The sequence below is a fragment of the Neoarius graeffei genome, chromosome 22, assembly GCF_027579695.1.
Source record: "Neoarius graeffei isolate fNeoGra1 chromosome 22, fNeoGra1.pri, whole genome shotgun sequence".
NCBI lineage: Eukaryota > Metazoa > Chordata > Actinopteri > Siluriformes > Ariidae > Neoarius > Neoarius graeffei.
This window is the reverse complement of record NC_083590.1, coordinates 8,805,991-8,828,441: the sequence shown is the minus strand read 5'-3', so window position 1 is coordinate 8,828,441 and position 22,451 is coordinate 8,805,991. Positions and strand designations below refer to the sequence as shown.

The 22,451-nt window shown below is 43.7% G+C and overlaps 1 protein-coding gene across 2 annotated transcripts; it reads left to right on the top strand.

Moving 5' to 3' along the window:
- The first annotated feature begins 5,258 nt into the window (after positions 1–5,258).
- Positions 5,259–16,270, top strand: cbx2 (chromobox homolog 2 (Drosophila Pc class)). Of its 2 annotated transcripts, XM_060904321.1 has the most exons (5): positions 5,259–5,386; positions 5,493–5,536; positions 9,916–9,981; positions 13,398–13,467; positions 13,631–16,270. In XM_060904321.1, exons 1-5 carry the CDS (start codon positions 5,315–5,317, stop codon positions 14,933–14,935), a joined length of 1,557 nt encoding a protein of 518 aa, XP_060760304.1. In that variant the 5' UTR covers positions 5,259–5,314; the 3' UTR covers positions 14,936–16,270. The 2 variants fall into 2 exon arrangements, with proteins under 2 accessions (XP_060760304.1, XP_060760305.1); XM_060904322.1 differs by lacking the exon at positions 5,493–5,536 and having other exon boundaries at positions 5,265–5,386.
- Positions 16,271–22,451: the final 6,181 nt, after the last annotated feature.

Here is a 22,451-nt window from a genome sequence, read left to right as displayed (position 1 = left end):
TCTTCAAATATGGTACTCAGAATGCAGGAGAATGCACTGTTTTATACCATGTTTTTCGAAGTTTTACAGGGGAGGAGGCAAACCCCTGGATCCACCTAGAAGGGTGTGACTGAGTCGCACAATCTGGTTATATAGCATAAAAGTCTTTTAGCACAAATCCAATGTCTTTTAGCACAAGTTCTAAAGTCTCTTTGCACAACTCTATGTTCTTTAGCACAACTCTGGATTATGGTCACAATAATCGAAAAAAAATACTCATCTTGATATAGGAAGGGGTTTATTATGCTTGACTTTTCATTCTTTATCAAATTAGCAAATTGTAAATAATAAATATGATATAATTTAAGCTTAGCACTTTAATAAAGACAAAACAAACCTGGGAGTTGGCTATAGCGCTGTACTGTGTCACGGTACGTACTGTGTTAAATCAATTGGAGGGACGATTGGTGACTAACATATGGGCGACATCAAACATGGCGGTTTCAGGAATGGGAAAATGCAATCGCTCATTTTCAATCGGAATCTCGGCACCTTTCCTTGAAAAAAAATCCATCAAATATGTTTAAACATGATCAGTAAGTATCCATAATAAAGATTAAGTGTTCTTGGATCTTGTGCTAAAAGACTTGGGATGTCTGTTAAAAGAATTTTGTGCTAAATAACCGTAAACCACACAATCTGATCTACTGCTTTTTGTTCTCTGGGGTTCAGCAAGTATGAAAAGGAGTAACAGACAGAAACCCTCCATCCGTCCATTATCTGTAGCCGCTTATCTTGTTCTACAGGGTCTCAGGCGAGCTGGGGCCTATCCCAGCTGACTATGGGTGAGAGGCGGGGTACACCCTGGACAAGTCACCAGATCATCCACACACAACCACGATCAATTTAGACCCACCAGTTATCCTACAGTGGGTACGGAAAGTATTCAGACTAGACCCCGAAGCCATTTGTTTTCAGGATAATGGCTGGCTGATGAAATTATTGGCTGGCTAGCTGACTCAGCCAAAACCTTAATGGCTGCTGCAGCCACCAAAATGTTTATGGCTACAAATGGCTGATACTGGACATCACTGTGTGGCATATATCCGGGCGAACGGATCAAACAAATGGGGGGAATAAATAGCAAATTACCACAGGTCCCCTGGTCTCTTACTTCATTGTAAATATAAATCTAGCAAGATTGTAGTTCAATGCTAATAATAAGCTAATCTGGATTGTTCGAGGAAGGCATCTAGCTATCTACTCTCACTAGCAATGACCAGTGAAGGACTGGCAGCTATCTTACTATGATGAAAGTAGAGTGGTGGAGTACTTTTTTTTTTATCAATCTCGAAGTATGTGAAACAAACAAACAAACAAAAAAAATACCTTTACACTTTCCCTCAGCAGCAGCAAAGAATGCAGCCATCTCGTCGATATCGGAGTCGATTGATGCTCTGGGTGGGTTCCCGGGTTCCCCAGTGTATCGTGGTAATGGTGTGAGGGGCGGGAAGCCAGACAGGTAGTCACAACGGCAAGCTTGTGGTGGCTCTCTGTGCTGTGATATCAGTTCTAAGTCTCTACAGTGTATGCCTATACGTCTCTATTGTGTTACTACTAGTGTGTACAGTTGATCATGTTTGTGTCACTTTTCTTGTAGCTCATGATGTGGATAAACCCATTATTTGATGTACACAATTCTTAGTGGCTCAGCCAAATTTTATTAGATAGCGGCTCAAATTGGCTTACAAAATTATTGGCTGGCGGCGGCTCAAATTCTAAATGGCGGTTTTAGCGGTGCCTGGCGGCGGCTTCGGGGTCTAATTCAGACCCCTTTAAATTTTTCACTCTTTGTTTCATTGCAGCCATTTGCTAAAATCAAAAAAGTTCATTTTATTTCTCATTAATGTACACTCAGCACCCCATCTTGACAGAAAAAAAACAGAAATTTAGAAATTTTTGCAAATTTATTAAAAAAGAAAAACTGAAATATCACATGGTCATAAGTATTCAGACCCTTTGCTGTGACACTCATATTTAACTCACATGCTGTCCATTTCTTCTGATCCTCCTTGAGATGGTTCTACTCCTTCATTGGAGTCCAGCTGTGTTTAATTAATCTGATTGGACTTGATTAGGAAAGGCACACACCTGTCTATATAAAACCTTACAGCTCACAGTGCATGTCAGAGCAAATGAGAATCATGAGGTCGAAGGAACTGCCCAAGGAGCTCAGAGACAGAATTGTGGCAAGGCACAGATCTGGCCAAGGTTACAAAAGAATTTCTGCAGCACTCAAGGTTCCTAAGAGTACAGTGGCCTCCATAATCCTTAAATGGAAGAAGTTTGGGACGACCAGAACTCTTCCTAGACCTGGCCGTCCAGCCAAACTGAGCAATCGTGGGAGAAGAGCCTTGGTGAGAGAGGTAAAGAAGAACCCAAAGATCACTGTGGCTGAGCTCCAGAGATGCAGTAGGGAGATGGGAGAAAGTTCCACAAAGTCAACTATCACTGCAGCCCTCCACCAGTCGGGGCTTTATGGCAGAGTGGCCTGATGGAAGCCTCTCCTCAGTGCAAGACATATGAAAGCCCGCATAGAGTTTGCCAAAAAACACATGAAGGACTCCCAAACTATGAGAAATAAGATTCTCTGGTCTGATGAGATGAAGATTGAACTTTTTGGCGTTAATTCTAAGTGGTATGTGTGGAGAAAACCAGGCACTGCTCATCACCTGCCCAATACAATCCCAACAGTGAAACATGGTGGTGGCAGCATCATGCTATGGGGGTGTTTTTCAGCTGCAGGGACAGGACGACTGGTTGCAATTGAAGGAAAGATGAATGCAGCCAAGTACAGAGATATCCTGGAAGAAAACCTCTTCCAGAGTGCTCAGGACCTCAGACTGGGCCAAAGGTTCACCTTCCAACAAGACAATAACCCTAAGCACACAGCTAAAATAACAAAGGACTGGCTTCGGAAAAACTCTGTGACCATTCTTGACTGGCCCAGCCAGAGCCCTGACCTTAACCCAATTGAGCATCTCTGGAGAGACCTGAAAATGGCTGTCCACCAACGTTCACCATCCAACCTGATGGAACTGGAGAGGATCTGCAAGGAAGAATGGCAGAGGATCCCCAAATCCAGGTGTGAAAAACTTGTTGCATCATTCCCAAGAAGACTCATGGCTGTGCTAGCTCAAAAGGGTGCTTCTACTCAATACTGAGCAAAGGGTCTGAATACTTATGACCATGTGATATTTCAGTTTTTCTTTTTTAATAAATTTGCAAAAATTTCTACATTTCTGTTTTTTTTCTGTCAAGATGGGGTGCTGAGTATACATTAATGAGAAATAAAATGAACTTTTTTGATTTTAGCAAATGGCTGCAATGAAACAAAAAGTGAAAAATTTAAAGGGGTCTGAATATTTTCCGTACCCACTGTAACCTGCATGCCTTTGGACTGTGGGGGAAACCGGAGCACACCCACACAGCGGAGAACATGCAAACTCCACACAGAAAGGCCCTCGCTGGCTGCTGGGCTCGAACCCAGGACCTTCTTGCTGTGAGGCGACAGTGCTGACCACTACACCACCGTGCCACCCAGACAGAAACCAAAACTCATAAAACAACAACAACAAAACAAACAACCAGTACTAGGTAGGTGTAAGGGTAGTATCTCACTGGGCTGTGACAGCTTGTGACAAATTGCGAACGTCATTTGCGAGAGATTTTCAAAAGTGTCTTGAAACATTCGCGGGGCTTCTCAATTTCCTCGCATGAGTCGCAAAGTGTCGCTCCTTCGTCATTGAAATTTTGAACATGTTCAAAAAACTCGTGTGACAAAATTTCTCTCAAAATAGCTGCAAATGCGTCGCAAAGCTGTCGCGAACCCTTCTCAAGTCAGTTTCCGTGAGGCTTCCTCTACTTCCCTGCCTGCCGAAGGAAAGCCAGGCTGCGACTAGTTGGAGACACGACAATATGCGAATATCAATTCAGTGTGATTCCAAGTGAAAATTGTCGCTCATCTCATTATCTCTAGCCGCTTTATCCTGTCCTACAGGGTTGCAGGCAAGCTGGAGCCTATCCCAGCTGACTACGGGCGAAAGGCGGGGTACACCCTGGACAAGTCGCCAGGTCATCACAGGGCTGACACATACAGTATGGCCCTTTTCCACTACCCTTTTTCAGCTCGCTTCAGCTCACTTCAGCCCGACACGGCTCGCGTTTCGACTACCTCAGAGCAGCACGACTCAGCTCGCTTCAGCCCTGCTTAGCACCCAAAACTCGCACGGTTTTGGAGTAGGGCTGAAGCGAGCCAAACCGAGCTGAGTGTGGCTAGGGGCGTGAGCAGACACTCCCCTGTGCACTGATTGGTGAGGAGGAGTGTCCTCACATGCCCACACACGCATGATCTGTAAACACCGTAAACCCGGAAGAAGAATAATTACGAATTACGAGAATTTCTGAAGCCTTATGTGCCTCGCCTCATCTATACACTCTTGCCAGTATCTGTTGGCGTTGTCGGTGACAACAAGCCACAGCACCAAGACCAGCAACACTAACGACTCCATGTTTATTGTTTACTATCCGGGTCGTGAGACTACCGCTTAAAAGGTCACTGATGTCACTGTTTGCGACGCCTAACGACATCACGTGACGTCCACCCACTTTCGCTAACTCCACCCAATGTGTCCACCCACTTCCAGCCAGCACGGTTCAGCGCGGTTGTAGTCGAAATGCAACTCCAACAGCCCCACTCAGCTTGACTCAGCACGGCACAGCTCAGCCCGACTCAGCCGCGTTGGTAGTGGAAAAGCGGCAAAAGACACAGACAACCATTCACACTCACATTCACACCTACGGTCAATTTAGAGTCACCAATTAACCTAACCTGCATGTCTTTGGACTGTGGGGGAAACCGGAGCGCCCGGAGGAAACTGGGTTCATCTTTATTCAGTGAACTTAACCTCAGCTTTTTTTTTCTGCATTTTAAATAACTGTTTTTGTATTTCTGTCTTTCTGTATGTCACACTCCTCTTTACTGTTTATAAATGACAGCTAATCAACCTCGCTTTGCTTTAATCATGGTTATTTGTATGCTAATACGCTCATTAATTATTCACAAATCAACCAGGAAGTATAGAGCGAGAAGAGATGACGTCACGACGACGATAGCCGCAGAGGGTCAAACCGTCTCGGGTTAAATTGTTCGCGTTTTTTTTTCTCTTCTCTTTTTCCCTCCCCCTCGCGGTTCCTTGTGTTTCAGTGTTGGTGGAGGAGGAGGAGAAAGAGCAGGAGGAGGAGGAGGAGGAGGAAAGCTGTTGCTGTAGCAGACATGGAGGAGTTGAGTGCAGTAGGAGAGCAGGTTTTCGATGCCGAGTGCATTCTCAGTAAAAGAGTGCGGAAGGTAAGAGCACACTTTCAGCGCTACTGGGCTGGTTCTGATGGATCTGGGGATTGATGATGGTGCATTGTGGTGTGGACGCTGTGCGGTGTGTGTGTGTGTTGCACAGGGAAAGTTGGAGTATCTGGTGAAGTGGAGAGGATGGTCGTCCAAGTAAGTCGCAGTTGAAACAATGAAAACAGCCCCAGTGTAACAGTTCCAGGGTAACGAACTCATCCCCACCCGTGCACGAGCGCGCCTCTGCCCCGGGATGAGTCCTGCTGCCTCTGCTTCAACTCTGCACTCTTTTGTCTCCGAGTTTGATATCAGTTTCTCTCACACACTGCATGCAGAATAAACTTCAGCTCTATCTCCTGTGTGTGTGTGTGTGTGTGTGTGTGTGTGATTGGATATTAAAGTGTTCCTCACTAGCATTGTCTTTGATCTCTTCGTGTGTGTGTGTGTGTGTGTATTAATCTAGTTTCATATCCGTCCATCACACTGTGCTGTAAATATTTGCCCCCCTGTTCACAGTCATAGAGCAGAGTTTAACATCCGCCGCCTTTCTGCTGCCTTTTTCTTTTGTTTTCAACCGTTTTTGGCCCTGAGCCGTCTTTCATGAGGAACTGCAGCTGCCCTTCTACACACACACACACACACACACACACACACACACACAGAACCGTTTCCCTTATTATACAGTCCCTCATCTATTCTCTCTCTCTCTCTCTCTCTCTCTCTCTCTCTCTCTCTCTGTTGTTTCCTGTACTCTTTCTGTTAAATCCCTTCTTATTGTCTTACTTTACATCCCTGCTTTGCTTCCTCTTCTGTCATAATAATAATATTATTATTATATAATAATACAAATGTTACTAAACTTCTGTACAAACAGAAAAAAAAACAACCTACAGGTCATAGAGCTTCTGAAAGACGGACGTCTCCATTCTATCTTCTGTTCTAATATAAAATAATAAACTTTATTCATAAAATAGTGCCTTTTAGTACAATACAACGCAGCTCAGGTTCTTGACGAAGCGGCGAAGGAAAAAGGTCAAAACGTGAACAAGAAATGCAGCTGAAAATGTAATGCAGCTTATTGTTGATGTACGGAGCGGGGCGTTTAAAAAAGAAAGAAAGTTTAAAAAGAAAAGAAAAAGCAGCATTAGGACAATGCGAAGGAAACAAGGAGAAATGGGATGGAAATTTGTTTAAAAATAATTAAAAGCAAAAAATGAACAAACAAATAAGGAAGAATGAAAAGGGGACAAAAAAAAAAGCCAAAAGTGTAACATAAATTCAGTGGATAGAAATAAATCATCCTGAAGTGAATCGTAAATGTGTGAGCAAGATATAATAGTCATAATGAATTGGGTAAACTGGAGAGAATTGTACCTGCAGGGTGTGTGTGGGTTGCACAGTGTGTGTGGGTTGTAGGATGTGCGTTGTAGGGTGTTTGTGGGGGTTGTAGGGTGTGTGGGGGTTGTAGGATGTGTGTTGTAGGGTGTGTGTGTGGGTTGCAGGGTGTATGTGTGGGTTGTAGGGTGTGTGTGGGTTGCAGGGTGTGTGGGTTTTGTGTGGGTTGTAGGATGTGTTTTGTAGGGTGTGTGGGTTGAAGGGTGTGTGGGGGGTTGAAGGGTGTGTGTGGGTTGTAGGGTGTGTGTGGGGTTGTAGGGTGTGTGTGTGTGGGTTGTAGGGTGTGTGTGGGTTGGTGTGTGTGTGTGTGTGTATTGTAGCGTGTTTGTGTGTGGGGGGGGTGTAGGGTATGTGTGGGTTGCAGGGTGTGTGGGTTGTAGGGTTTGTGTGTGGGGGGATTGAAGGGTATGTGTGGGTTGTAGGGTGTTTGTGTGGGGGGGTTGTAGGGTGTGTGTGGGTTGTACGGTGTCTGTGTGGATTGTACGGTGTGTGTGTGTGTGTGTGTGTGGGTTGCAGGGTGTGTGTGTGTGGGTTGTAGGGTGTTTGTGTGTGGGGGGGGTTGTAGGGTATGTGCGGATTGCAGGGTGTGTGGGGGGGTTGCAGGGTGTGTGTGTATTGCACGGTGTGTGTGTGTGGGTTGCAGGGTGTGTGAGTGTTGCAGGGTGTGTGTGTGTGGGTTGCAGGGTGTGTGCGTGTATGGGTTGTAGGGCCGGTGTGGGTTGTAGGGTGTGTGTGTGTGTGTGTGTGTGTGTATGGTTTGTAGGGTGTGTGGGGGGGGTTGTAGGGTGTGGGTGTTTAGGGTGGGTGTATGTGTGTAGGGTGTGTGTGTGGGTTGTAGGGTGGGTGTGTAGGTTGTCTGTGTGGGGTGTGTGTGTAGGGTGTGTGTGTATGGGTTGTAGGGTGTGGGTGTATGGGTTGTAGGGTGTGGGTGTGGGTTGTAGGGTGTGGGTGTGTGGGGGGGTTGTAGGGTGTGGGTGTTTAGGGTGGGTGTGTATGTGTTTAGGGTGTGTGTGGGGGGTTGTAGGATGTGGGTGTTTAGGGTGGGTGTGGGTGGGTGTAGGGTGTGTGTGGGGGGTTGTAGGGTGTGGGTGTTTAGGGTGGGTGTGGGTGGGTGTGTATGTGTGTACGGTGTGTGTGTGGGTTGTAGGGTGGGTGTGTAGGTTGTGTGTGGGTTGTAGGGTGGGTGTGTAGGTTGTGTGTGGGTTGTAGGGTAGGTGTGTAGGTTGTGTTTGTGGGGTGTGTGTAGGGTGTGTGTATTTGTGTAGGGTGTGTGTGTAGGTTGTAGGGTGGGTGTGCAGGTTGTGTGTGTGGGGTGTGTGTTGGTTGTAGGGTGGGTGTGTAGGGTGTGTGTGGGTTGTAGGGTGGGTGTGTAGGTTGTGTTTGTGGGGTGTGTGTGTGGGTTGTAGGGTGGGTGTGCAGGTTGTGTGTGTGGGGTGTGTGTGTTGGTTGTAGGGCGGGTGTGTAGTGTAGGGTGTATGTGTGTAGGGTGTGTGTAGGTTGTAGGGTGTGTGTGTGTAGGGTGTGGGTTGTAGGGTGGGTGTGCAGGTTGTGTGTGTGGGGTGTGTGTGTTGGTTGTAGAGCGGGTGTGTAGGGTGTATGTGTGTAGGGTGTGGGTGTGGGTTGTAGGGTGTGTGTGTAGGGTGTGTGTGTGGGTTGTATGGTGTGTGTGTGTGTGTTTGTGTGTGGGTTGTAGGGTGTGTATGTGTGTGTAGGGGGTGTGTGTGGGTTGTAGGGTGTGTGTGTAGGGTGTGTTTGTGTGTAGGGTGTGTGTGTAGGGTGTGTTTGTGTGTAGGGTGTGTGTGGGGGGTATTTAATAAAATTAAACTAAAAATGGTTTCCTGTTTGTTTCTCTTCTCTCTGTCTTATTGTTTGATTTTCTGTTTTCTACCATTCACTTTTGTGTTTTTTTCCTCTCTTTCTTTCTTGTTTTTTTTCTCTGTTAATTCGTCTCCTGCTTGATTTCTCCATCTCTGTGACATCACTGTTCTCTGTTTTTCATCCTTCTCTTTTTGTCTCTGCGCTTTCTCGATCTCCTCGTCCTTTATCAGTTCTCTTTTTCAATCATTTTTCTGTCAGTCTTTTTATCTTCTGCTGGGTTTTGTGTTTATTCTTTCTCTCTTTCTCTGGCTCTGTCTGTCTGTCTCTCCTCTCTCTCTGTCTCTCTGCCTTGCTCTCTCTCTGTCTCTCTCTATCTCTGTGTCTGTCTGTCTGTTTCTCCTCTCTCTCTGTCTTGCTCTCTCTCTGTCTCTCTCTCTCTGTCTGTCTGTCTCTCTCTCTGTCTGTCTGCCTCTCTCTCTCTCGCCATTGTCACTCTTTAATCCCAGGCAGTGGGTATTTTATCTGTCAATCACACTCCAGTTTTTCCCACCACTCCATCTGCTTCCACTTGCTCAGTGCCTATTGATTATTTTAATCACCTGCTCTGAACATGTGTTTGTCCTTCTTTGTGCGGCTCGGGAGTCGTTTCACTCCATCGCTTTTTGGCGTAAATCTGTTACGCTGTAATTCAGAAGATAAATATCAGCAGCTTTATTCACAGAAGAGCAAGCACTTTCCTGAACGTTTAAACGTATTTTACTGGAGAAGACGTGATTATTATATTATTAAATACGTTAAAATTAATTTCGTAAATGTTTTTTTTTATTTTCTTTCGATAAACTCTCTGTCCTGACCTGCACAGATCGGTCTCGGGTTACGTTTTATAAACGATCTGCGGCATTGATGAATGAACACGCTTGTTCTTCTTTTCCTGGTTGTATTGTGTGGGGGTGTAGTTTTGTAAAAACGTTTCTCTTTCATGATCAACAACCCGGAGAAATGGGACGAGATCAGAATTTGTTTTTGTTTGTTTTTTTTCCCTTTCAACTTTTACATGCTTATTTTTTCCTCTTACTTTTCTATGTTTCTTTCTTTTTTCTTTTCCTTCCTTCTTTCTTACTCTTGTTTTCTCTCTGTCTCTCTCTCTCTCTTTATCCCCAGTCGCTGTTCCTCCATCTCTGTAACAGCGCCTGTGTGTGTGTTCATTAACATGATCCTGATAAACTCCGCTTTGTGGACTAAAACCCATGGCGTGGGGTTCGGGTGATCGCTGCAGATGGAACTGACTCACAGCTCTAATTTGTGTTTTTTTGTGTTTTCAGGCACAATAGCTGGGAGCCTCAGGAGAACCTGCTGGACCCGAGACTGCTGGCTGCGTTTAATAAGAGGTGAGGGGGGTCGGGGCTGGCGGAGGAAAAACACTCCTCCTGCTTTGAATGTAAACAATGCGGGCTGAAACGCTCGAGCGGGCGTGAGTGCAGCACCGTTTGTAGTCTTTCACCTCTGTGGACATGCAGATCGGGCTTCAGTGGTGCCAGTGGGATTCGTTTACATCGACATTACACACCTGAGTCTCAACTGTTGCTTTATTTCTTTTTAATGAGCCTCAACTTTTGTCATGAAAATGACTCAATAGGGAAAAAAAAACTAGCAGCAGGTTAATCCGGACTAAAATGTCAGGATCTGAGTGCTAGAGAGCAGCATTGAAGTGTAGAGGGAGGAAATACAGTTACTGCTTGGTAGATTTGTAGTTACGACCACTTAAACTGAGACCAGAGTGTATCAAGACCAAGACAAGACCAAGACTCTAAGGGGTTGAGATCAAGTCAAGACCAAGACTAAGACTCTGAGGGGTTGAGCTCAAGTCAAGACTAAAGGGGTGTTCACACGACACATATTTGCATCGACGCTGCACCGATGTATTTTGTTGCGATATATCTTACACCGGTGTAAATTTTGTGGAGCGTTCACACGTCACAAACCTGCTTACTAGAGAGAAGCGTGTTAGCACCGGTGCAGCCCCACTTGCGTTCACACGGCAGTTTTTGCGACCGTGCTATACGATAGTAATAATGCGGAAATGAAATATGCGCATGCATGAAAATGTACTTCCTTTTCCCGGTTGTCATGGCATCACCAAGCGCCGGGAAAACAACGTGGATGAAGACACCAGTGTCGCCAGATACTGCTGACGTTTTCCAGCCCAAAATATGTTCAAATCCGCCAAAATGCACTTAAAACCGCCCAATCTGGCAACACTGGAAGACATGCAGTTCTGTTGTTGTTGATATTCGCCATTTTGGAAGCGCAAAATACCAGGATGCAAATTATGCAATGCCCGTATGTAATCAACTCTCCTCACGCGTAGCGAGTCTACCCCTGTAGCGTTCAGACGTCCCATTTTATATCGGTGCTGCCCCGCAAACTAGCATTTACTCCGGAGTAAATTTCTTAAACCACCTCCCGAGCAGGGTTAGATTTGCACCAGTTTAAGCAGCTTTCAGGGGCGACACCGGTATAACTTTGTACCGTGTGAACGCTCTACCGGGGCAGCCCCGGTGCTACACCGGAGTAAAAGTTGCCGTGTGAACACCCCTTATGACTCTGAGGGGTTGAGATCAAGTCAAGACCAAGACTAAGGCAGAGCAAGACCAAGTCAAGACCAGAACCAGATCAGGGTGGGGGAGGGGTGGCGTCCGTTAACAGGAAGAAATCTTTCAAATTAGCAACGAATCACGTTATTGGTCACATTTGAAGCAGGAAGTTTTCCACCCAATCACAGTAGCAATGTTAAATAAATCAGACAATTCAGTGAAATCCCTACAGCTGTGGTCTTGACCGGCCTTGAAATAAAATCCCGAGTCCTCCATATCCAAGACCGAGAAAAGACCGAGTAAAAATGCAGTCGATTCTGAGACCTTCAAAAAATGGTCTTGAGACCGGACTCAACTACTTGCTCATTGTTTACACTCTGGCTTTTCTAGAAAGGTATTTCTAGAAAAGATGACTTATGATATGATAAATACATTTATGATAAATACATTCGTCACCTGGATGACTGCTAGTAATTTTCTCTTCGTTACTGATGGATTATATTTGTATGTCAGGTCATGTTACACGAGGTCATGAGCAAAGCTTTTCAGTCTTTTTTTTTGGTCTTTGTGATTTGTCAGTCATTTAAAACGTCAATGTTTATATTGGTTTAATGAATATTCAGCACTTAACTTTTAGTCCTGTGTGAGTTCTGAAAATGTGAAGATTGTTAAAGTGTCCAAACCCTGTTTTAAAAGGGCTTTAAAACTTCTTTTTTTAACTCATAAAATAGATGATGAGAGAAATGACATTGAGATAAAACAAATTTACCAACAATGCTGTAATTGACTTGCAGAAGATTTGATCAGGGAGTATATGAACATATGAAAAATGCTCGTTTGTTGCATCTCTAGTCTGGTTAAAAATGAGAAGGAAAGAGAAAAGCAGGTCTGTCAAAATAACGTTTCTGCAGCAAGGCCTCAGCAAGAGGAAGTGTGGAGGCGATGGTTTTAACTAAAAAACAGGAACTAGATTTCACAACCTTGAGTTTGTGGCACAATGAAGATGGGGATTTTTTATTTTTGATCAAAACAAAATAAAAAAGGTAGTTAAGCACATGCTGATCTGATCATAAGGCATTCAGAAAGGGTCTGAAAACGAGATTTTATTGTATTCTTGAGAAAATACATCAGTTTGGTTTTTATCTTGTGCAAATCTGGAGAGAATTTTTTGAAGGGGAAGAAATGAAGGATGCTTCTTCACCTAACTACATGTTACATCTAAATCAGGATGATGGTGGGGGTGGGGGGATGATGGTAGGGTTGGGGGGTGATGGTAGGGTTGGTGATGGTGGGGGTTGGTGGTGATGGTGGTGACGGTGGGGTTGGTGGTGATGGCAGGGGGTGCTGGAGGTGGTGATAGTGTGGGTGATGATGGGGGACTCTTATTTCACTGGTCAGAAAGATGGCAACAAAAAATGTTAACCAAACCTTTACAAACAAACAAACACATGGCATTCCTGTAGTCCTATAGTTCAGTCTTTTGGCTCAGTTAGGAGCTCATATCTACAAAAAATTTTACTGAAACCCAAAACAGACAGCATATTTGATTCGCCTTCTGCAGTCAGAAGTAGATTCAGACTCAAATGAGAAGCAGGACTCACCCAGAAGCAGGACATAATAAGTGTGAGTCCTTTGATAGCAGAGTTAAAGATATGCTTTTATCAAGCGGTACTCTTGATCCAACTGTAGGCGGCATGGTGGTGCAGTGGTTAGCGCTGTTGCCTCACAGCAAGAAGGTTCTGGGTTCAAACCTCCTGGGCCTTTCTGTGTGGAGTTTGCATGTTCTCCATGTGTCTACGTGGGTCTCCTCCGGGTGCTCCGGTTTCCCCTACAGTTCAAAGACATGCAGGTTAGGTTAGATACCCAGCCACTGGGATTGTACAAGCCAGCGCATACTTGGTGCTTGTCCCAAGCCTGGATAGACTGGGGAAGGTTGTGTCAGGAAGGGCGTCCGGTGTAAAACCTACACCAAATCATATGCGGACCATGATGATCTGCTGTGGAGACCCCTAACGGGAGCAGTTGGAAGAAGAACACTCTTGATCCTATCTGAACGCTAAACAAAACTACTGTTTGTGGTTTATCTTAATTAGTTCAGCCTCAGTTCCTTCATGGTCCTGAGAAGGTTCTCATCAACAATGTTATTTCTTCCAACATTGATGACTATTGTGTGCTGACATTTCTGACTTTTGCTGTTCTGTTCTGTCCAGGGAGCAAGAAAGAGAGCTTCAGATTCGGAAGCGAGGGAAACGACCACGTGGAAGACCTCGGAAAATCATGGTAAGGACCTCATATTAGATACAAATATAGTGCTGAAGCTCAGCATTTGTTTCTGGACTTCAGTGTTCCAGGAGAACAAGTAGACTTTATAGCGTTTTCCCCAATAAAACTTCATTTTATCCACCAGAAAGTGATTTCTTTTCACCTTTTGTCACTTCATCAGGAGCCAGTTCAGCCAGTCTCAAAATCAAGCAGCTCCTCATCATCTTCATCTTCCTCTGATTCATCATCATCATCATCATCATCATCATCCTCCTCGTCCTCTTCATCTGAAGATGATGATGACGACCAGGATGACAGCGACATAAAGGCAAAGCCAAGCCCTCGAGTGCGGGAGCTGCACCCTGTCCCGCAGAAGAAGGCGCAGATCATCCTGGCCAAACCAGATCCTCCAAAGAAAAAGAAGCGAGGCAGGAAACCTCTTGCTCCAGAGCTGAGGGCCTTGAAGCAGAATCAGGCCAAAAATTCACGCAAAATCATTAAGCCACAGCTAAAAGACTCTCTCTCAGACCTGCGTAGCAACATTAAGAAACCGCTGATGCCTGCCAGTTTCACCTTCACAGGCCTGAGTCGAGCAGCCAACAGGGAGACAATGGCCATGCAGAACCGAGGATCTTTTACTACCAATGAATCTCCAAAGAACACCATGGGATCTTCTCAGCCCCAAGGGAAACCTGTGACGGATTTTAAGCTTTCCGTCACAGACATGGGCAATGGGGGAAGCCTGGATTTAAAAAACTCATCCTCTAAGTCTCCAGGAGTGGCTTCTCTGAGTTTGCACAATTCAAAACTTACCAACAGTCCCAATGGACAGGGAGCGGGGGGAGCTCCTAATTGGACAAAAAAGCAGGAACCTCCAGCTCTGCAGCGACCAGCAAACACAAAACCTTCTGCATCCCCACTCTCCTCGGTGAAAAGCCCCAGTACTCAGGTATCCAACTTGTCTGGTAGCAACAAAACACAAGCCGGTATCAGTGCTTCTCCAAAAGATGTGACTAACCTTCGGGGTTGTGGGAGCACAGTGAAAAAAGGTCCAGTGCAGGAAAAAAGTGCTCCAGCAGACGGAGGGCTTTTGGGTCGACCAGGATCCCGTGATGTCAGCACACCAGCAGGGGTAGAAAATGTGAAAATGGAGGATCCGTTGGAGAGACTGGGGAAAGCGACTCCAGGAAGGCAGAGGAAAGTCCCAGCATTTACTGGCTCGAAGGACGGCAGCAAAACGACAAAGCCGCTAAGCGAGATGAGCACGGGCGAGGAGGGAAGCAGCTCGGAATCGGAGCAGGAGTCACCGTTCACTGCGGAAAGGCAGGAGCTGTCGTTGGACGTGCAGTCAGAGTGCAAGGACTGGAGGCCAACACGAAGTCTCATTGAACATGTTTTCGTTACTGATGTCACTGCGAATTTGGTTACTGTAACTGTGAAAGAATCTCCAACTAGCGTGGGTTTCTTTAGCATCCGGAATTACTGAGAGCTGGAGAACAGATCCTTTATGTACCGACTGATATCAGGTGTCTTTGCAAAGTGTCGTAGATCACGTTTTCCTCTTATAACCACCAAGTGCATTCTGGAAACGTCTTCTTGTGGAAGAAGAGGAAGATACTTGATGCAAGGCAAGGATTTGAAGGACTGAAGGAAGTCTGTGAATCATTTGGTGCTTCAAAAAATGACTCAGTTTTAAACGTGAGGTGTTTTTTTTTTCTACTTTATATTGAACTCAGATTCAGGTGCTTAGCCAATTGGTGCTTTTTTCATTAAACAACCACAGTGTCTTATCATGAGACTGGAAATTCTGGAAACTTCTGGAAGACTGGAAGATGATAACAAAATGCGAGACTTTACGTTTACACAAGGAACGAACCATTTGGTGCTTGAAGATTAAGAAAAATGTTCAAATTTATATTGCATTTCCTGGGTTTACATTTGGAGCTTTTGGTTTTAAAATTTTGTTTTTAGTTGAATTTCGCTGATTTGTCATTTAAGTCAGTGGTTCTCAAAGTGGAGTCTGGGAGCCACAGGGGTCCATGTAGCACAGCCAGGGGGCCAGTGATTTTATTTTTTATTTTGTTATAGTGGAGGAATTCATTATTCATCATTATTGAAGTTGTAATATGCGGTTTTATTGTTGCTGTTATGAGTATTTTGGTTGAGTTGAAATCAAAACTGTTGGTAGAAGGTTCAGGAATAAAAATCTCCAATAAATATCCAGAATATTACAGCAGATATTTGAATAACGAGCCAAATATTTAAATAGCTGGAGTATGTTCATAAAATTAATCTGAACTGTGGTCTGTGAAGTTTATTTTACCGTTAAATGTTTGAGAACCACTGATTGAAACGACACCAGTCCAACATTCGTAGTGGATTTTATACAAGACTCAGGCAGGGGAAGCAGTTTTACACGCTATACTCAATCGGGAAAAAAAAGTGTTATTGTTGTTGTTGCTTTTTAATGGAAGAAAACATGACATACAGTTCTCAAAGTGAAGCGTACAGAAGTGTAAAACGACAAAAGGAAGAAAATCTATTCAAAGTTCTTTTTGTTTGTTTGTTTTTATCTGAACTCTTCTCCGTTTTTTTAATGTTCGATTTTAGAGGTGTGAACTTTTTGCCTTTGTATAATCAGCGGTGTAGAACACGTGCCCGTCTCTCCGATAGAACACAATATCTTCATCTTTATTTATTGTTTCTTACTATCTTTATTTTTTTAGATGATACGGGAGAAAAGTTTGTTTTGTAAAAAAAAATGCTGGCAGCTCATTTTAGATCAAACCTTTTTTGAATTAAACTTGGGCATGAGTTTAAATGTGGATGTCAATGTGGATGTCATCTGTTACTCTTCATAAAAGTATCCCCCCCCCCCGACACACACACACACACACACACACACACACACACACACACCCAACCATCCATCAGTGGAAAAAGTCCACCATCAGAGCAGATTATAGATGAAAACGCACATTTTGCATTGCAGAAAGCACTCGGGATGTTTATAATCAACGTGTTCTTTCTTTATCCTGCGAGTTTCGTATCTGACTGCACGCTCTTGAAACTTTTCTGTTGGAGTCGACAGGATTCCAGAGTTGATTCACACAAACTATTTCAGCCTTCACAGAGTGGACAGTGTTAAATTAAACGTTCCAAATTTTATTTTATTTCTATTTAATGCTACAGCACACAATGATAATTGAACCCTATAAACCTGGTCTAGTTGTGTAGCTACAGAAATGTACTTGTCTTCATATTCATATCGTTTATTTCATTTCATGACATTACACCAGTTACGTTTTGGTCATTTTGTCCCAGGAAAACCCAGATCACAAATAGTGGTGAAACACACTGTTTGGCCAAAAGTATGTGCCCCCCTGACCTTCACACCTATATGAGGTTCTTCTCCAAACTGTTAGCACAAAGTTGGAAGCATACAATAGTATAGAATGTCTTTGTATGCTGTAGTTTCCATTCACTGGATCTAACAGGTCCACACCTGTTCCAGCATGAATGATAATGCCCCTGTGCACAAAGCACAGTGCTCCATGAAGACATGATGTGTGAAGGTTGGACTGCAGAACTCGAGTGTCCTGCACAGAGCCCCAACTGAAGTCAACTCCAATGAAGATCTTTGGAATGAACTGGAACTGGAGCCTCAACATCAACATCCCAACATCAGTGTCTGATCTCAGTAATGCTCTTGTAGGTGGACTGAATGAACACAAATCCCCACAGCCATACCCCAAAATCTAGTGGAAAGCCTTCCCAGAAGAGAAGAGTGGCACTTATTATAGCAGCAAATCTGAATGGGATGTTCAACAAGCACATATGGGTGTGATGGTGCACATACTTTTGGCCTGTGAGACATTACATTAATTCAGCTCTTATCCAGAGCGACCTATGACATACCCTGAGCAGTTGGGGGTTAGGTGTCTTGCTCAAAGGCACTTCAGCCATTCCTGCTGGTTCAGGGAATCAAACTAGCAACCTTTTGGCCTCAAAGCTGCTTTTCTAACCATTAGGCCATGGCTTCCCCCAAAACAAATTCACTCTCTTATGGTTATTTCAAATATTAGAAGGTGTGAACAGGACACATGGGTTAAACCACAGTTTTAACTGTAACACCATGAACCTCGCTGTGAAACTGGAACAGTAGTCATTAACTGTTTTATTTCTGAGAGTGATTACGCTATCAGTGCTTCTCTTATCCCTCACTCAGTGAAGGAGTGATCTGTCTTTCATTTCTGCTCTCAGAGATAAGAACAAATGCGCTTAGCTTGCTCTTTCACGTTGCTCTTTTTCCCCTCTGGAGGCGGCTTGGAGTTCAGCAGATCACGAAAAGTTTTTGTGTTGGGTTTTTTAATGCAAAGTGATTTTAAAGAACAGCCTTTTCAAAGACCCATGAGCATTATGTCACTGATAACAGTGCAATAAAGAATAAACACTCCAGCCATGTGAGCATCTGGAACACAGTCCACTCCAGTGTACAGCTGATGGACACAGCACAGCACGGTGGCGTTCTGGGTTTCCACTGGTGTTCAGTAATTCTCTGTAACAGCAGCTCGAAATCACGGTTATATTAACACACTCTGTCTAATATGTTATCATTTCTACAGTTGCAGCTCATTCACAAGGACCTGTACAGCAGCGACATGACAAGCTGCAATGTTTTGTTTCTTCTTACTGAAAGAAAAAAAAGAGAGGTGGATAAGGGATAGGCTGTTTATAGCTGCTATAACATGAGTGAGAACAGGAACCAAGTAGTTTCAGTAATATTACACAACATTCAATCTACTGATGAATGGAAAAAAAGGGCTTTCAGAAAAAAAAAAACCCTTGTAATTGTTGACTAAAATATGTTGTTTAAGGGGAATAAAACACTCCAGGAAAAACAAACATCTTCAGTGTGGTAACAGTAACTCCGCTTCACCACACCACACTCCACGCTCAGTGTTTATTACAGTCATTTATTTTATCTCATCTCATCTCATTATCTGTAGCCACTTTATCCTGTTCTACAGGGTCGCAGGCAAGCTGGAGCCTATCCCAGCTGACTACAGGTGAAAGGCGGGGTACACCCTGGACAAGTCGCCAGGTCATCTCAGGGCTGACACATAGACACAGACAACCATTCACACTCACATTCACACTTACGGTCAATTTAGAGTCACCAGTTAACCTAACCTGCATGTCTTTGGACTGTGGGGGAAACCGGAGCACCCGGAGGAAACCCACGCGGACACGGGGAGAACACGCAAACTCCGCACAGAAAGGCCCTCGCCGGCCACGGGGCTCGAACCCAGACCTTCTTGCTGTGAGGCGACAGCGCTAACCACTACACCACCGTGCTGCCCATTTATTTTATCTATAAATTATTATTATTATTATTATTATTATTATTAGATTGACTGTACTATAGTCATTCTATGAATTCGACCAGATTTCACAGAGGTGCATTAATGGTCTGTGCATGCAGGTACAGGTGTGTGCCAGCAGGTGGCGCTGCTGTATTAAAGCTGAATAAAGTGCTGTTCCTGATACAGAGACTCTGACCCCTGAACCGTGGAACACACAGGGTCAGAAACAGACAAGACCACATTCTCAGAGATTCGGAATCAGTGACAAATTTCAAACATAAAAGGCAGAGGTTTGTTTGTTTGTTTGTCTGTTTGTCTGTTTGTTTGTTTGTTTGTTTGTTTGTTTGTTTGTTTGTTTTGATGTGTATTTGTGTTATGTTATTGTAAATCAGTTTACATTTGTTGGGTCTATTGACCAAAAAAAAATAATAATAATAATTTGCCCACACAGTGAAATTAAATTCTATTTGAATCCATTCTATTCTGATCTAATCATTATGTTCTGTTATAATTTATTCTATTCTATTCTATTCTATTCTATTCTATTCTATTCTATTCCAAACATTCCTACTGATTCCTATAAAATTATTCCTATTGTATCATTTTGTATTCTAATCTCATCCATTTTATCATACCATATTCTATTCTCCCGTAACATATTCTGTTCTATTCTCATCAATTCCATTCTCTTCTATTGGATCATATTTTATTCTGTTCTGTTCTAATCCATTCCACTGTATCATATTCGATCACATGCTGTTCTATTTTGATGTAATCCATTGTATTGTATAATTATTATATACAGTACCAACTCTTTGGAGGACCACAGATTCTACTACAGTAGGTGTTGAATATGGTAAACTATTCTAATGGAACAATGTAATGTAAATAGCGAAATTTAGAGAATAAAATATTTGTGTGCTATAGTTTTAAAAAGTTTTATAAAAGTAGAGAAAGCTGTGTATGTTATTATTTTCCTGAAGCATTTTTAACCAAATCTTTGTATACATTATGAAAACTTTATGTTACAATTAAGTAACACAGAATGTTTTGCATTTTGCTGGAGCTGAACACACACACACACACACACACACACACACACACACACACACACACACACACACAAATGTTAATGTATGATTAATATAATTACCTGTGTTACTGCTCTGGTTTTAGGCTCAACTGGTGATCATGGATGATCTGTCTCGGATTTAAAAAGATATATACATGGTTATCTGTTTGGGATAAAAGAAACTGTGTGTGTGTGTGTGTGTGTGTGTGTGGTGGCGACACTGTGTATGTGACCTGAGTGTAGCATCTGACCTGCTGCCCTGCCAAACTCAGCCATGACTGATAACACACAAACACACACACTACGAGACAGAGAGACAGATACAGAGACAGGGAGAGAGACAAAGTGTGTGTGTGTGTGTGTGTGTGTGTGTGAGAGAGAGAGAGAGAGAGAGAGAGAGAGAGAGAGATCAGGAAAAGGACATTCCTGTGAGGAATCAGTTTACATTGCCACTGATGACATAACTGCACTGCCGCTGTGGTACTGCTATACATCATACTATTACTACTAATACACACACACACACACACACACACACACACACACACACACACACACACACGGGTAGAGCCAGATTTAAAGGACAGGGTGTGCAGATTCGAGATTTAATCCTGTGCCAGCAGAGAACTGAAATGTGACTGCTGTGCTTTATCAGCTGAGTTTATGAGAGAGAGAGAGAGAGAGAGAGAGAGTTACTGTTTTACTTCATGATCACGCAGCCAATAATAAGGGCAACTAGCTTAATTCATAAAGATCAGCACAGCATCTTCTATAGCACCATTATACCACTTTATTATCAAAATATAAGTTTAAAAATGAACTGGCTTTGATAATAATTTTTAATGTGCAGAAAAGTCATGATTTACAAGTCAGGACTGATACATTTAGCCCTTTAAACCCACTGTCCCAGGTCAAGACTGATACATTTAACCCATAACCCCACTGTCCCCACTCAGGACTCACACATTAACCCCATAAACCCACTTTCCCGTGTCAGGACTGATACACTTACCTGTTTAAACCCACTGTCCCAGGTCAAGACTGATACATTTACCCCATAACCCCACTGTCTCCACTCAGGACTCACACATTAACCCCATAAACCCACTTTCCCATGTCAGGACTGATACACTTACCTGTTTAAACCCACTGTCCCAGGTCAAGACTGATACATTTACCCCATAACCCCACTGTCCCCACTCAGGATTCACACATTAACCCCATAAACCCACTTTCCCGTGTCAGGACTGATACACTTACCTGTTTAAACCCACTGTCCCAGGTCAAGACTGATACATTTACCCCATAACCCCACTGTCTCCACTCAGGACTCACACATTAACCCCATAAACCCACTTTTCCATGTCAGGACTGATACACTTACCCCTTTAAACCCACTGTCCTGGGTCAGGACTCATACATTTGCCCCAATAAACCCACTGTCCTGGGTCAGGACTGATACATTTACCCCTTTAAACCCACTGTCCTGGGTCAGGACTGATACATTAACCCCATAAACCCACTGTCCCAGGTCAGGACTGATACATTTACCCCATAAATCCACTGTCCAGGGTCAGGACTGATACATTTACCCCTTTAAACCCACTGTCCTGGGTCAGGACTGAAACATTAACCCCATAAACCCACTGTCCCAGGTCAGGACTGATACATTAACCCCATAAACCTACTGTCCCATCACAGGACTGACATATTTACCACTTTAAATACACTGTCCCAAGTCAGGACTGATCCATTTACCCCATAACCCCAATGTCCCCACTCAGGACTCATACATTAATCCCATAAACCCACTTTCCCGTGTCAGGACTGATACATTAACCCCATAAACCCACTGTCCTGGGTCAGGACTGATACACTTACCCCTTTAAACCCGCTGTCCCAGGTCAAGACAGACACATTAACCCCATAAACCACTGTCCCAAGTCAGGACTGATACATTAATCCCATAAACCCACTGTCCTGGGTCAGGGCTGTACATTAACCCTGTAAACCCACTCTCCCCACTCAGGAGTGATACATTTACCCCATAAACCCACTGTCCTGGGTCAGGACTGCTACATTTCTTGAATAAACCCTGAATAAACCAGGGTTAATATAGTTAACAAAAACTAAGACTGAAACTCAAACAGTGAAATAAATAACTTTGTTAGCTGAGATAAAAATAAAAATGGTACCTTTCAAAGAAAAAACCTTAAAACTAAATAAAAACTAAAATGAACAATGTAATATGAACTAAAACAAATAGAATTGCACATCAAATCAGCTTTGTTTTCATTCTGTTTTTCCCCTGAGGCAGTAATAGATGAGTTCCAGAAGGGGGCAGTAATGCCGGCTGCCATAAAACTCCAAAGGAGAAGAAGATCTCATCTCATCTCATCTCATTATCTGTAGCCGCTTTATCCTGTTCTACAGGGTCGCAGGCAAGCTGGAGCCTATCCCAGCTGACTACGGGCAAAAGGCGGGGTACACCCTGGACAAGTCGCCAGGTCATCACAGGGCTGACACATAGACACAGACAACCATTCACACTTGCGGTCAATTTA